General features: G+C 44.3%; 1 protein-coding gene across 2 annotated transcripts; it reads right to left on the bottom strand.

Annotated features, from left to right (window-relative positions):
* Window positions 1-2,244: 2,244 nt before the first annotated feature.
* Window positions 2,245-12,351, bottom strand: LOC130165450 (inhibin beta B chain-like). 2 transcript variants are annotated; one of them, XR_008826800.1, is made up of 3 exons: window positions 11,285-12,351; window positions 3,856-6,329; window positions 2,245-3,805 (listed from the first exon to the last, which is right to left on the bottom strand). XR_008826800.1 is itself a non-coding variant. In XM_056370753.1 (2 exons), the coding sequence occupies exons 1-2, from the start codon at window positions 11,679-11,681 to the stop codon at window positions 5,554-5,556; spliced, it is 1,173 nt and encodes a 390-aa protein (XP_056226728.1). In that variant the 5' UTR covers window positions 11,682-12,351; the 3' UTR covers window positions 2,245-5,553. The 2 variants fall into 2 exon arrangements, 1 of the variants encoding a protein (XP_056226728.1); XM_056370753.1 differs by having other exon boundaries at window positions 2,245-6,329.
* Between the last annotated feature and the right edge of the window lie 2,575 nt (window positions 12,352-14,926).

Raw genomic sequence — 14,926 nt, 5'->3', positions numbered from 1 at the left:
TAAGCTCCAGACAAGAAGCTGGAGCCGGAGAGTGATTGACATTTCTGACGTTTCTTCAGTGATTAATAATTATTGATGAATGGTCAGGGCTGTGGAGTCGACCTGTGCAGCAGAGTGTGCTTCATAACAAGTGCTCCTCTCTCCCTCTTCTTCTTCCCTCTGACGCCCTTTCCTCCCTTTGTTTTCGTCTCCACCTCTGTGTCTCTCTCTCGTTCCTGAGCAGCAGCAGACAATGTCAGATGACTCGTCACTTCATCACCTGTCAGATTAAGGGGCGACTGTTTTCTCTCTGAAACGTATCATTTCACACACTTAGCGACGACATTTCTCATGACTTCAGATGGCGCTTACCGGATTATTTTTAGCGGCAATTAACCTCGTGATGAACGTCAGCGCGGCGCGTTACCAGATATCGGGTTTTGTCGTTTGTCTGTCGTGCATGTGAACGTGTTTACGAGCTCGGGCGGCGGATGAAACCAAATCAACCCAGGATCACACAGATTGCGTCTGTACTCCCAATCATGAAGGGCGTGACCCCGGAGGTCGAACACTTGACCCTTGAAGTCCCGCTGAGATTTGCTGAGGTATAATTAGGCCTGTTTAGAGCCTTTGTGTGCCTGAGTGGGCACATGCAGACTCTATAGAGCGGTCTGTTCTTACTCCCAGCCCCGAGGAAACAGCCGCCGGCCGCCGAGGGGAATCCGCACTCTGTTTCTCTGCTGGAGGAAAAGCTGGAACGTGCTAAGTGGATTTATGGGATTCAGTTTGAAAAGCATTCTTCAGCTTTCATTGTAGGCGGCTGAGCTCCGTAGAGACTATTTGTACTTTCTTGTCATCGTGGATCCTCCTTCATCATCAGCAACAGCAGGAACATTCTCCTGTTACCTGGGTTACAGATAATCGCCACCATATCCAAGATATTATCAATACTGAGGTCATGAGTCACGTTAAATCTGCTGCCACTTTTAAAAGATTTATTAGTTTTCCAAACCAGCAGAAATAGAAGAGGTCCTTATCAAGCTGCGTGTTGAATGCTTGGTTCCTTCTCCGGCTTGTTTAATGTCAGACTGCTTTTCAATTCTTTAATTAACACTAATGCATCAAGTACAGTGTTAAATATTTACTTTATGATTATATTCAGCTAAGTGCGGTACCGTATAAGCTCCGATATGTCCACCCCAGGTCTTTCACAAGGACATGATGTCACCGTCCACATCTTTAAAAATGATGCTTCATATTGTTCTTTATGTCCAATTTTCTCCAAATGAGAATATTGTGGAAGAAATATTGAATCTTAAATGCCGGACAATCTGACTACGAGGTCCATCTAGTAGCTGCTCTGGACCTTTCAGTCATGTCACATGGTATTCCTCCTACTTAATAATAACAATGTAAAAGTCAATACCTTTAATAGCGTGTAAAAGTTGTTTAAATCCATGTCTTAAGACAAATGAGGTAAATTAAACTAAATCCTCACAATTGGATTGAACCTGCTTTAGAGAATAATTATTAATAATAATAATAATAATAATAATAATAATACTCACTGTGATTATTTAAACACTTCTGTCATCATGACTGTTTAACGTTGAATTGCTTATTTCACTGTGCAGGGTTATGTAACTAAGTCTGTGGCCACAGTTCCACGTAGGCCACATTTCACAGTTGGTTAAAATAAGAATGAAAAAGTCAAAGATTCACCCAGGACCTGGAAAGGCTGAGGCCAGCACTGATCGTTGATTCATATAATATATCAAATATGACACGAGACGATTAGCAATCAGCTGGGAAAAACCCTCCGGCAGCAGCTGCTCTGCTGATAATTACCAGCAGGGAATTTTTGTGGGCTTTGACATCTCCCACTAGGAATCACGAAATGTAGAAATGTGTCAACACATGTGGCTGAACGTGGCAGAGAAGCCGCCGGTGTCAGCCACCCACGGTAATTGCTCCTTGTGGTTTTTGGGAGGTGGATATCACGTCGGGTGAATGTTAAATATGCTGCGATAAAAAGGAACAACAACAGCTGGCCTCACCGTCACTATCTTTGAAGTGATGATTGCAAAGACGTACACCTATACTTTGTTGTAGCTACAAGACGTCAGAAGATTCCTCCGTCTCTTTTAAAGTCATGACAGCATCAGTGCCTTGCTCCCTGTGCCAGAGACTCACTAACCTGAGCGCCGTCGAGCCGCCGATCCTACAGGAACTGCTCACACGCGTCACGACACAACGACACGTCCATACATTTGGTAATAAGAAATTTATTTTTCAACAATAACAAAGAACAAAATATTTCAAAAGCATATTCATATGTTACAGCGACTGTACAGGGATCAGATGGCGTGTGCTTTACTCTAAATGATTCTGGAACAAGCGCTAACAAAACGAAGAAAGAAAGCTAGGAATATTTAAGTAATTTGATGAAAAAATATGAAATATTCCATGTCTAGGTACAAAATAGAAAAGAGATTAAGCTGATTATGGACTGATATTATACCCTGATACAGTGTTTAGGCCTCTTTAACTGTCATTTACAACAACAGATCATGACGGCGTTGCCATCTTTCAATAGCTAAACCTCTTGGCCTCTTTGGTTCCATGATTAGGTATAATACATTTGAACAGAGCTCAATTTTGCTTCTATAAAAATAACTTTTTTTATTCAATGGCAGTTTCTATTTATTTTATTTTTCTTATTACTAGTCACGCAAGTCCTCAGTGCAAATATTCTAACAACCGTTCGCTTTGAAGAATAAGCGAAAGATTTCAGTGGCAAGCGAGGTGGAGGTCGAGCGTGGGCCTGGAGGCGGGAACAGGTGAGATAATGAGCAGGTATTTCTCTCACATGTATGAAGCCTGTGAATGAGAGCACAATATAATAGAGCAGTGAAATAACAGGTCGCTGAAACGTTTAACCTGAAAATCTCAAAGTGATGTCAAAGTGACTGAGGCCCGAAACTGTGTCTCAAAGTGTGTTACGGTGCCAAACAGGCCGTGATGGGAACCCAACTGGGACACATTCATTTAGACTCCAAAATCACTATTCATGCATCACATTTGGGTCAAACTTAGCCCCAGTTAGCCTCTTTTTATATTTCACACGTTTCATTTAATGATGACATAATGGAAGTAAAAGTTAGACAGAAAAAACTGAAGTATATCTGAGACCAACGTGATAAACCCTTCCATCCATCCGGCACCAACATGTTTTTCCCTCTTTCCGCTCATGATCATCTGGAGGCCGCTTAAATTTCTCTCATGACTCATTGGACAAGTGGTTTGTAATAATAGAGAGTTGAATAAGAATCCACTTGTAAAAGTAAAAGTAAATATTTATTCCAACCCTGTCTGCTAAAGGTTTACACGTTACGAATTTTCAACAGCAAATAGATTTTGAACCAAGTGAAATGTCAGTTTTCCTCTCAGTTAAATATTGAAGGAGTCGACAGAAAGGCCAAGTTTCCTTTTTCACCATTTAACCAAAACAGTTTTTCCCTAAAGTGTTTCTGTGGAGTAAACCTCACCACAGGCCGGATGGACAACGCCCACCGTCCTCCCCGACCACCTCGCTTCAGTCCACCAACGCAGCAGGAAACAACAGCAGCAGTTACAGAACGTATTGGTCAAAGCACAATATCTACGTCATGTTCAGGAGGCCGGGGACTTTCATCAGTCGTGGTTGGAGCAGTTTTAAAGGCTGTTAAATGACAAACTTTCATTTATTTTGAGTGGCGCCAGATCAAGATCATAGTCTGTGTCGCAGAACAAGACTCCGCCTCCTCCTGCCTCCACCTGCCTCCACCTGCCTCCACCTGCCTCCTCCTGCCTCCACCTGCCTCCTCCTGCCTCCACCTGCCTCCAGCTGAACCCCGACCTGCCCCTGCTTGCCACACTTACGTTTCAAGTATTGGTGATAGTTTGTCACTAGAGCTTAAGTTCAGCTTGTGTGTGTATGGGTAAGTACTATACATTGCATAGCTCATGCGGCACTTATTTCTTTTAGAAGGGCTGTGGGCGACGTTGCGCCACGTAGGGCTCGTTAAAGGCATTTCAATCTGCAAGTGCTATCGAAGTGTGCGTCGGGAAGTGCGAAGCTGCACCGTCACTAAACTGAGCAATATGGCAACTTGTCACTTTCTCCGACTGAAGTGAGAGACGCGTTCAGTATTTATTGATTTGAGCGACTGGAGGGAATCGAACCTTCCTCTTCCAGCAGAAGCTGAGGGAAGGTTTCGTCCGTCCAAACGTTAACAAAGACGTGAGGTCACTCCTGATTCATTCCACCACCTTCATGTGCTGGTCACACACTATAAAAGAGTATTTGTTCAACCCATACTGTGAGTGGAAGATGGAAAACAAAATGATTCTTTTTAAAGACACCAAGACCAAAGAGGTTCGCCTTTCCCTTTGTTAAATATAAGTCACTGTTTAAGAATGAAAAGCTAAAGTTTGTTCAGTGATGGTTTCATTTGATACCAAATGTTGTAATTTGAAGGGGGGGGGTTCACAGGAAAGACTTAAATAATTTTAGGAAAGGAACTAAGAATCCACAAACGAGTCACTGATGAAACTAGTTTATCTGGACTTCCCTTCCTCCTCACGACCTTGAGCAGCTCTGCAGAGATCAGTCAGAGTTCAGGTGAAGGAAACCCGAGCTGGTAAAAGTTAAAACAGCAGTATCTGCCAGAGCCGTGCTACAGTGTTCCCTCAACAACCCCAACTATGAAGAGCATGAGGAGAATAATCCAGAGACATGAAAGGGTGAGAATGACGCGACCTCCCGACAGTTCTCGTTTCTTTGCCCTTCAGAGCCGACGCCTCACACCGGCGACTCTGCCTTCAGTTCGGAGGAGTCGTTCACGGCTTGGTGACAGCGTCAGTGTGTCCGTTATGTTTCCGTCCCTTTCTTGAATGTGTCCAAATGTTCACGTCTGTGTGAATGTGACTCCGGTCCAGAAGTGCTGTACGTTGGTGAAGCTGGACAGGCGTGAAGACATGGTCAGTGTTTGAACACACTGTTCTTTGAGGAGGCGTGGCGGAGAGTCTCCTAAGGTTCCTCCACCTCCTCTGGAGACGTGTTTCCTTTCACCTTCAAGGTTGGATTTATATTCTACACATGAAGATGCCCACGTCTCAACAAGCAGCACCTACTGTAACGACGTGACTGATGCTGCGTTGTGAAGGCTCGTAGGTCCCGTGAGTCTTTGTCAAACCAGATCCTCACTAACTTCCAGAGTTTAATGAAGAACCTCAGATACTGATTGATTTCCAAAGTGGATATTTAAAGATTTGGAAGCAAACGTCCCTTTGAAGGTCTTCCAACAGAGAATATAACAAAATATATCAACAAACATAAATATATATACAGGCTTTTGTGCAGGCATACATGAGGGTGTGTAGATATGTGTGGATGAGGTTGTGTGTGCACATGTTTTTTTTTCTCCATCGTCCATAAATATTCTGTTTCTATATTCATTTTTGTTGTAATATTGTGAATCTGTTGAAAGTTAAGTTCTTCAGTTCCACCTTAAATAAACAGGAATAAGAGACTCAAGCGCAGCCACACTCCTCCACGATCATGTTGGGAACGTCCCGCTTCACGATGTTGTACTCATCGTCGAAGTAGAGCATGGACATGGTGCTGAGCTTGGTGGGAATGCAGCAGGAGTTCATGGAGCCCGGACTCATCCCCCGCATGCGGTACTGGTTCACCACCGCCGTGTGAAAGGACGAGGCCGAACCGGGGACGCCCGCCATGTAGGCCGGACAGTTCCCCTCGCAGTAGTTCCCAAAGTAGCCCGACGGCGCAATGATCCAGTCGTTCCAGCCGATGAGCCGGAAGTCGATGTAGAACTGCTGGCGGCAGCACAGGTTGCTGCTGCCGTCGCACTCCAGCCCCCTCTTGCGGATGCGGTGTTTGTTGTCAGCTTGCCGCGCCTGCACCACCAGGAAGGGCCGGTGAGACTCGTCATTGTGGTTGAGCAGGACGGGCGTGACGCCGGCCGCCTCGCAGCCTTCGCAGCGCACGTCCAGGTTCTGCCGCCGGTCGCCCTTCTCGAACACCAACCGCACGGCATCCGTCAGCATGAAGGTGTGCCAGCCGCTGCGCTTCAGCTCCACCCGCTTCTCCACCAGGTTCCACTTGCTGCCGAGTCCCGGCTCCTGGTAATAAACCTTCACCGTCACCTTCCGCCGCGGACGCACCTCCACAGGAGACGGCAGCAGCTTGAAGTAGAGCCACAGGGTGGCCTGCGTCACGTACAGGTTCTGGTTCCCCTCACTGGAGATCAGGAAGAACAGGCTGGACTTGGACGTGACGATGTCATCTGAGCAACACAAACACAACAGAGGGATTGATTAGTGATTGATAACAATTCAAAAGCCTGTAAAACAAAAACTGTCTAAACCACAGACTGTATATCTATATATGTATATATAATGTATATCTTCATGGTTTTTATTTTGGGACTTTGAACAAGCACTGAAACCAAGGATCTGTCAGCTTGTCCTCAGGTTCACAGTGTAGAAGAGAAAACTACTGAACAGCTTAAAGTGAGACCACAGCCCCCGTCCTCCCTCAGCCCAGGGTGGCACAGATCCTGTGGACTGTGACAGGAAAGCGTTGGGCGCAGCGCCACTTGGCCTCCAACTCGGCCCAGATATGAGAAGAGGGGGGGGTTAAGAGAGTGGCGCACAAAGGTTCAAAGGCTTTGCGTTGAATGCTGCCTGAAAATGAGATGGTCTGGAGCCGGACTGTCTTCACAGTGAGGCCTGAGCAGGAGCTGCAGCCACTGACTGGCTGCTGCTGCTGCAGACGCCCAGAGGCTTTTCAGCACCCCTCAGCAGCAAAAATCTGACTTTCTCTCAGTGTCTTCAAAATAAAGTCAGAGCTACCCCCCCCCTGTTTTCCACCACTCATGAAAACTAAAAGTGCTTGGACTGAAGCACGAAAACAAGATAGTTCTTGTCTGGGCTGCTCTGTGTGTATGAGTAATTCATCTCTTCACTTATTGCTCTTGTGGGCTTCATTGTGAGCGTCTCTGCCGGCCAGTGCTCCCATTAAGGCCGGATAAAGTTTTGATCTTGAGCGGAGACATGTAAATATCCTGAGAGGACTCCTGGGTAATTGATGGTGTGATGAAACAGGACTGTGCTCACTGACACAGCGTTCAGTGACTGTTACTGAAAGCTGCACACGTCTCACCGTCACTTCCTGCCTGTGTAACCACGAGGCGCTGCAGCTACAGCGAGGGCGACGAGGACAACACGTGGGGCGGGGCTGATTGACAGCTGTCAGGCGAAGAAGATTAGAGCCATTCATCAGGTCTGAACCTCCTGAACTCCGAGTGAAGCTGACCACCAGGAATTGAGGCCGACCGTTAGTGAGAAGAGCGTCAGAGGACCCGGGGGCGAGTGGATGAAGTGCGTCAGAGAGTTTTTACCAGGAAAAGACCAGACTCTGTTACCAATCATCAAAGGCACTTTCTAGCCAGCATCCTCACGCATTACCTCACCCATCACGAGACGCAGTAATCTTTGAGTCGTTACTCAGCAGCTTGAATGTTAGATCACACTCTGCTGCACAATGATCAGAGAATCAAGACCCGCAGTTCAGTGCCGACGAAACGCAAACAAACCTGAAGCTGAGCTGCAGGTGCAGATGTATTTGTCAGCACCTCTTCTATCAAACCACTAAAACCTTGACTTGCTCACTCGCTCTAAACTGTGGGATCAAAGCGGCAGCTACAAAAGCCTGTAATGTAGATGTAAACAAAGGCTGTGTCGCAGGAGGAGGCTGTTAAAGGCCTGAATGTGTTGACGGCTGCTGGGGAGTGGCCGCCTCACAATGACATGGAGGAGGATAGTTAAGTGACGGTTTGAGAGGGAATTCATTTGTCACAGACGACCAGCTGCATTGTCTGAGATGGTAATGAGGAGACGGAGGATTCCTCACATGAACTCCACGACATGATAAACTCAAAGACGGGATGAGGCGGAGCCGACGGAGGATGGAGCGATAACATCCAACTGCTCCACAAAAGCCCGGTTGTGGTGTCGGTGCGGAGACGTAATTGATCTGAAGCGGTCAGAAAGTGTCCACTAAAATAAAGTGACGGCGGTGCGTTGAGTGGGACGGACAGCAGCTGTTCTGAAAGTCATGACATTACATGAGGCAAATATTTAGGTCTTGATTCCTCTCTGGTGAAGGCCACAAATGTTTAGTGAGGAATAACAGACAGATAAATAAACCAGTGTGTTGCAGCAGTGACGCCGTTGTGTAACATGCAAGTTACTTCCACCACGGCTTCCCAAAATCAATTTAAAGTGAAGTTATAAAAGATTAAATTTAGGCTGAAATCATTTTTTAGAAAAACCTTCTGCCTCGTCATTTTCTCCATGAATCTTCACTGGAAGTCTGTGGCTACAGAAACGCTGCGTCCCTGTGGTGCGTGGTGGAGCGGCGGGGGAAGTGAGCAACAAGAATATCACAGCTGATCAAATGGTTAAAATGACGGGCATCCAGCGGCGGCTCCGGTTCCTTCTCTTTTTTCAGAATTGGTGAATGATTTTCTGTTTTGCATCACAACCAGATTTCTAGTTACTTTTCAGGACACTGAGGTCACGTCCTTTTCTTTTTCCAGTTCGGGGATTTCAGAAGCTTTGGGGGAGTTTAAACTCTGCAGTTAAAACCATGGTGGTTATTTTCAGGCTGTGGTTTCCAGTATTTTCTGACTTGGCAAAATAAATAAGTAAAAGTAGCTTTCATAAAATTTTAGAGCACTTTGTTTTACATGTTGTAATGTCTTAATAATTAGTTGAAGCAGTTACTGATCTGCTGAAGAATTTGTTTAAAACAGCTGCTGCAGAAATTATAATATTATTACCAGATAACTTAATAAAATATGAGAAATATAATTAGAGACTTTTGTTTTAGTGTTCAATCGGGGGGGGGGGGGGGGGTCACTTTTCATCCAAGGTTTAATGAACAATCTCTGAATTTAGATTTTACATTTAACGACTTTAAATCATGTTTAAAAAAAACAAAGTTATTTAAAGATTTTTACACAGCTCAGGCTCATCCCGTCGCTTCTGTGGAGCTTTGGGTCATTTCACATTATCTTCCCTCAAAAATCTGATCCTCGACTTTTAAACTTCAACCTCCATCTCCTGAAGAAGACCATGTGATTTGATCAAAAGCTCCACAACATCTTTTAACTAACAGGAGTTTTGTTAATGTTTTAATATTGTTTGGAGATAAACCACAACGGCCGTTAGTTCGCAAACACAAACACAACTAAAGACACCAGCAGAGACGTTGCAAAGAAGGTTCGTTCAAGAAAATTCGACATTTGAACTTCAAACTGTGACAAACGTTCTCACAGGAAACTTAACAAACCAACACCATGCACCCGAGCACCAGTGTTTTTTCATATAGGGCCTGTAGTTAGATCACACACACACACACACACACACACACACACACACACACAGTGAATTCTAATGCGGTGCCAGGCTGCAGGGTTCAGCCCGTCAATCTGCATTCAGGCTGCACGACGGCCGACACAAAAGCTCTGACCTTATACTGAGGGGACTGATTCAACACAACCCTGTCATGTCACACACACACACACACACACACACACACACACAAACCCCTGGATATAGATGCATGTACACGCCAACGCAGACCCTCGTGGAAACACAGGCAGTTAAGAAAACATCAGAAACACACAAAGACGTGACAGACTCACAAAAGCTCAGATACTACAACAGCAACAGGGATAAATGAGCCTGAGACACATGACATAATGAACACACACGGGTTCAGAGTATCAGCCCTGAGTGCCGACGCGAAGCCGCCGTTTGTTGATGTGGAAAGCAGATGTTTCCGTAGAGTGCCGTCGCTTTCAGAGGCGAGCGGACGGACGCACGTGGGCGAAGCAGGTGGCGTCGTTGATCATTTTCAGCCCTGCTCTGCTCCTTTCAGCCGCCCCTGAGTAAATTGTTCCTCTGGGCCTTGACGCCGCGCCATGTCCCCGCTGGCAGCCGCTCAGCGCTGGTAACGCAGCCAACTGGCAAACGCACGGTGCCGAGGTGGAAGGTCTGCAACACAGCGGCCACAGAGGGAAACATAGGAATCTAAAAGGCTCTCAGCGGGGAGCAAACCTCCGCCGACACCGAGTAAAGCCGCCCAAGTTTATGTTTGTGTGAGGCTGGGTTTTCTAGGAACGTGAACACAACACTGGGGCAGAAGCCAGAAGTCCCACATGTCCAACTTAATCTGGAGCGCATGAATGCAGCAGAGTAGTTCATGCATAAAAGGAAAAATCCCAGAATCTAATCAGTTTGTTTCATTCACCAAACTACAGTCAAAAGTTTTTTGATCCATCTTTCTAAATGAAATCATCATTTTTCCATCATCGTCGACCGACATAAAATCACAACCTTTACTTCATCTCTTCTGTGTTAAAGCTGAAGTCTGAGGCTGAGACCCAGCAGACTTTTAATTTACACTAATCAACACTTGTTACTGGAGACAGAGGTGTTTACACCGGGAACAAACAACATATGATGATCACAGACGGGACATTTAATGGACACAACGCCAAAGAAGACAAAGACGCATTAAAACATCTTCAGAAACTGACTGAGAGAGACGGAGAGCGTCCAGCTCCACAGATCCATGCAGGTAGCAGCTACAGATGGTCTTTGCTTTCATTTTGGCGGGTTTCTTTCAGGCCCTTGCATCAACATCTGTTCAACATCAGCATGTTCTCTGGTCTGTTTCTCATTCAGTCAGTATATAAAGACACACACACACACACACACACACACACACACAGCAGCAGCACTAGAAATCTCACAAATTGAGTCATAGTGTCACAAAACCACAACAGGCTCGAACACACTCAGCCTGTTGTGGCTCAGACAAACCTTCACATCTTACATGATGTTTTATGATCAGAGGTTGTTTTTTTTTTTCTTCCTTTTTTAGGGTCAAATCTGATGTTTTAGATGAAAAGCAGAACCTGTGTCATGACCTTCAGAACCGAGCTGCATCAGATCCTGTCAGCTGCTTGTTGCAGAGACAAACCGTCTCCTCTCATTCTCAGTTTGATGAATGAGTTGGAATCAGCCGCTGATCTGATTATTGTTTGTTTCAGGAAAATTGTTGAAAAATGTAAAAACTGCATTTAAATCAGGTGAAACTTTGTAATGAGAAATATTTGTGTGTCTGTAAGTGAAGCCTGGAGACGTGCAGCTCTTCTCCTTCACGCACCTTTCTCTGCGAAGCTGATGATCTCCGAGCTCTCCTCCAGCACCTCGTTGCTCATCGGGTGTCCGTCCAGGTTGGGGATCTCCACCCTCCCGTCCTCCCGCAGCTTCCCGGCGTGGAGCTTCCGCAGCGCCGTCACCATGGCCGCCTTCGGGACCGGGTGCGTGATGTTGGGCCTCTCCCGCATCTGTAGCCTGCTCAGGATGTGCCTCTTTACCGCCTCCAGGAAGTCCACGTTCAGCCGGCCCGACTCGGGGTCCTCCGGCTGAGCGATGCCGCAGGACGCGCAGGTATCCCGGGGCGCCGTGTGCGCCTCCGCCTCGGTCCCGGACGCAGCGGTGCAGCGGATGGAGAGGACGCAAGCCACGAGGAGTGCCAGTCGGAAGAGACAGCTACTCATTTTCTGTTCGAGGAGGAGAAGAATAAGTTTTTTCCTCTTTTGTCCGAGTTCAAATCATAAAAGGAAATGTGAACAGGTAGAAACTCCTCTCAGTCCCGCGCTGCCTCCATGCGTAACGGCGGCTCGGGCAGGTCTGACGCACTTGGATGCCAGTCAGTGCAGTTTGTTTCCATTCACTGGCAGATGTGTGTGTGCAGGAGATCTGTTTATTACATCGTTATGTGCATGTCTTTGGTCATTCTCAGCAGCCTGTCAGAAGCGGGAAGCGGAGTCCTGTCTGGGTTCGGGTTCGGGAGCAGCTTCACACTAAAAGCATCAAAGCATCAAAGCATCACCTCTGAGAAGCACAACGCGACTCCTGGTCTCATCACTCCGCGTCAGAGCAGCTCAGATCTCCTGCAACTTACTCCACAAACCGAGAGCTGAATCCAAATCCCTCCTCAGCATTGTCAAAGTTCAATCCATCATTTCTTGCTCCACCATCATCATCATCATCATCATCATCATCATCCTCACTTTGTACTCTCTACATACAGTTCAAACGTTCTTGCTCGTGACTCCCACTGTGCTGCTGCCGGAGTGCCGATGCGCAATTAAGAAGAAGAAGAAGATGAGGAGGAGGAGGAGGAGAGGGAGGTGTGCCAGTGAGCGCACCGAGGAGCGTTTCCATTCTGGCGTCTGAGACTCGGGAGCCGCCACACACCGAAAACTTTTTTATATACAGGGAGGGGGGGGGGGGTCAGAATCAGGTGGGCGCGGCCAATGAGGAGAGGGAGAGAGAGGAGGAGGAGGGAGGGAGGGAGGGAGGGAGGGGGCGGTGTTAATAATAATGCTCCCCGAGGAGAAATCACTGAATTATTCCTGAGGGGATTCAGATCATATTCCTGCGGTGACTTGGAGCAGATTTACTGACTAAAGCTTTTATCACGGTGAGTGACAGAAGATACTGATCACAGGTTTCCCGCCAGAAAACACAATATAAACACTATGTATGACTGTATATTATATTACCGCACTTCAGTGGTGGAACAGTGTCTGTCAGAGAGGAGCGGAACTAATCACGTCTCACTGATTGGATGTTTTATCAGTGGTAATTCAACTTTAACTTTATTGGCACTGAAGGGAAACTTACTGCAGCTTTAATGTAGGAGACATGACGTAATAAAACACAGGAAACATCATCCCGTGCAATAAATAATATCATAATATTCTAATATTATGCTACATACTAATATCTAATATAATAATCTAATAATAAATAAAGTATCTATCTATTCAACATTATTATTATAATCAGCTGTTTTTATCTCTTATGTCTCAGTGACAGTCTAATGTACAGGACATTTGTGTGGCCAAAAGTATGTGGACACAACGGTCCACTTGTATGTTGATGGACATGTTATTACTAATCCTGGGTGTTAATTTAAAGAAGCTCCTTTAATTAATTTTGAATCGTTGGACAGAAAAATCCTTCAGTGTCACAGGAGATTAAAAAAACACCTTGAAGCTGGAGGAAATCACAGCTGAGTGTCAGTCAGTGTTCATGTTATTAGGATGACCAATGTTAATGTGTTATTGTAGAAGTGTATAAACCTTAAACAGACATGTGAATATTCAGAGAGCCTGAGCCTCTCCAGTCAAATCCAACACGACCTGCAACACCTCTGACTGATGAGTGGCAGGACGTCCTGACAACATTTGTTAGTAAAAACCTCCCGAACCAAATCAGCTCCTCCAGCTGAAGCAGACTGCCGAGGTGACATCTGACCTTTCAGCTGGTGATTATCATAAGGCAAAACAACATGAGGTGTAAAAAACAGGTCAGGTCTGTTTTTCCCTCACATGACCCTGTTTTTATTTGTTGTTTTTTTTACAGAAATCACATGAGTTTGATTTGAATGATTCTGACAACATAGATTAACAACACATGTTGTTTTGTGCAAATCCACTGAATCTGAATTCTCAAAGTTTCCAAACATAGTAAATGTGTCAGTCTGTGTTTGGAGGAAATGTCTATAAAATTATTCTACAAGACAAAACACATTTTCTTAACTGTAAATCCGGTCAGAGGTCGTTTAAAGGGAAATCCAGAGAAGTTAAATGTGATGATTTCACCTCATTACAATCTGCGTTAAATGCATTAGTTTGTCAGCACTGGATAAAGTAATGAAACAGCGCCATCTTTGCTCCAAATATGGGAATTACATGTTTGTACCACAGCTGCAGATGAATGTCAGTGACCTTTATAACCTATGGAAATGACAGTGCAGGTAGAAAAGGTTTTGGTTCGGTCTCCTTCCATCTTCATGTCACTTATTTTGCTGCTGTGACTCTGAACAAATGTTTCTCTTGTTCACTAAGTTCAGAAACTTTATGCCGATGGTCTCTGCTTCTGAAATACATGAACAACTACATGGGAGAATAACAATGTGGGCAACGTGCATGAAATCCTGCCGTGGAAAATAATGAAGCTATTAAATGGAAAAACTTCAGACATACCAGCCCTTTAAATAAAACAAACAAATGATGAAAATAAATAAAAAGAAAAAAAGACAAATACATAATTTGAGTGAAAGACTTCCCAAGATAAAATAATCAATTAATAAATAAACAATAAATAAATACGTAATTTTTTTTAACTTCCATTTATTCATATCTGAAAATGAACAAACAATCAGACATCTCTATAAAAATAGACAAATCTACAAAATTCCAATAATGATAATGAATAAATAAATAAAAAGGGGAAAAAAGACAATTACATAATTTAAATAAAATAACCAATAAATAAACAATATATAAATTAATTAATTTTTAACTTCCATTTTTTCAAATTTGAAAGTTTACAAAAAAAACCGACAAATAAAAAATTCAATAAAGAATGATTAAAATAAATAAAAAGACAAATCTAAATATCATTTACGTAAGTGAGTTTTCTTCACATAAAATAATTAATTAATAAACAAACTATGAATAAATAAATTCATTTTTAACTTCCATTTTTTCAAATTTGAAAAAGTACAATAGACAAATAAATAAAAATTTAAATAAAGAATGATGGAAGAAAAACAAAAACGTAAATAAACAGACAAAAACATAATTTAAGAGAGCGACTTCTTCAAATAAAAATAAATAAATAAACAATAACTGAATAAATTCATAGATAAGTGCGAGGAATTCCGTGACATCATATCCTGTTACTGTTATCTGCCTCGTGCTGAGAGGAAATACAAGGTAAGATGTAT

Source organism: Seriola aureovittata, chromosome 24 (assembly GCF_021018895.1).
Source record: "Seriola aureovittata isolate HTS-2021-v1 ecotype China chromosome 24, ASM2101889v1, whole genome shotgun sequence".
Lineage (NCBI taxonomy): Eukaryota > Metazoa > Chordata > Actinopteri > Carangiformes > Carangidae > Seriola > Seriola aureovittata.
Note: the sequence above shows the minus strand (reverse complement) of the source record. Positions and strands in the feature narration are given on the sequence as shown.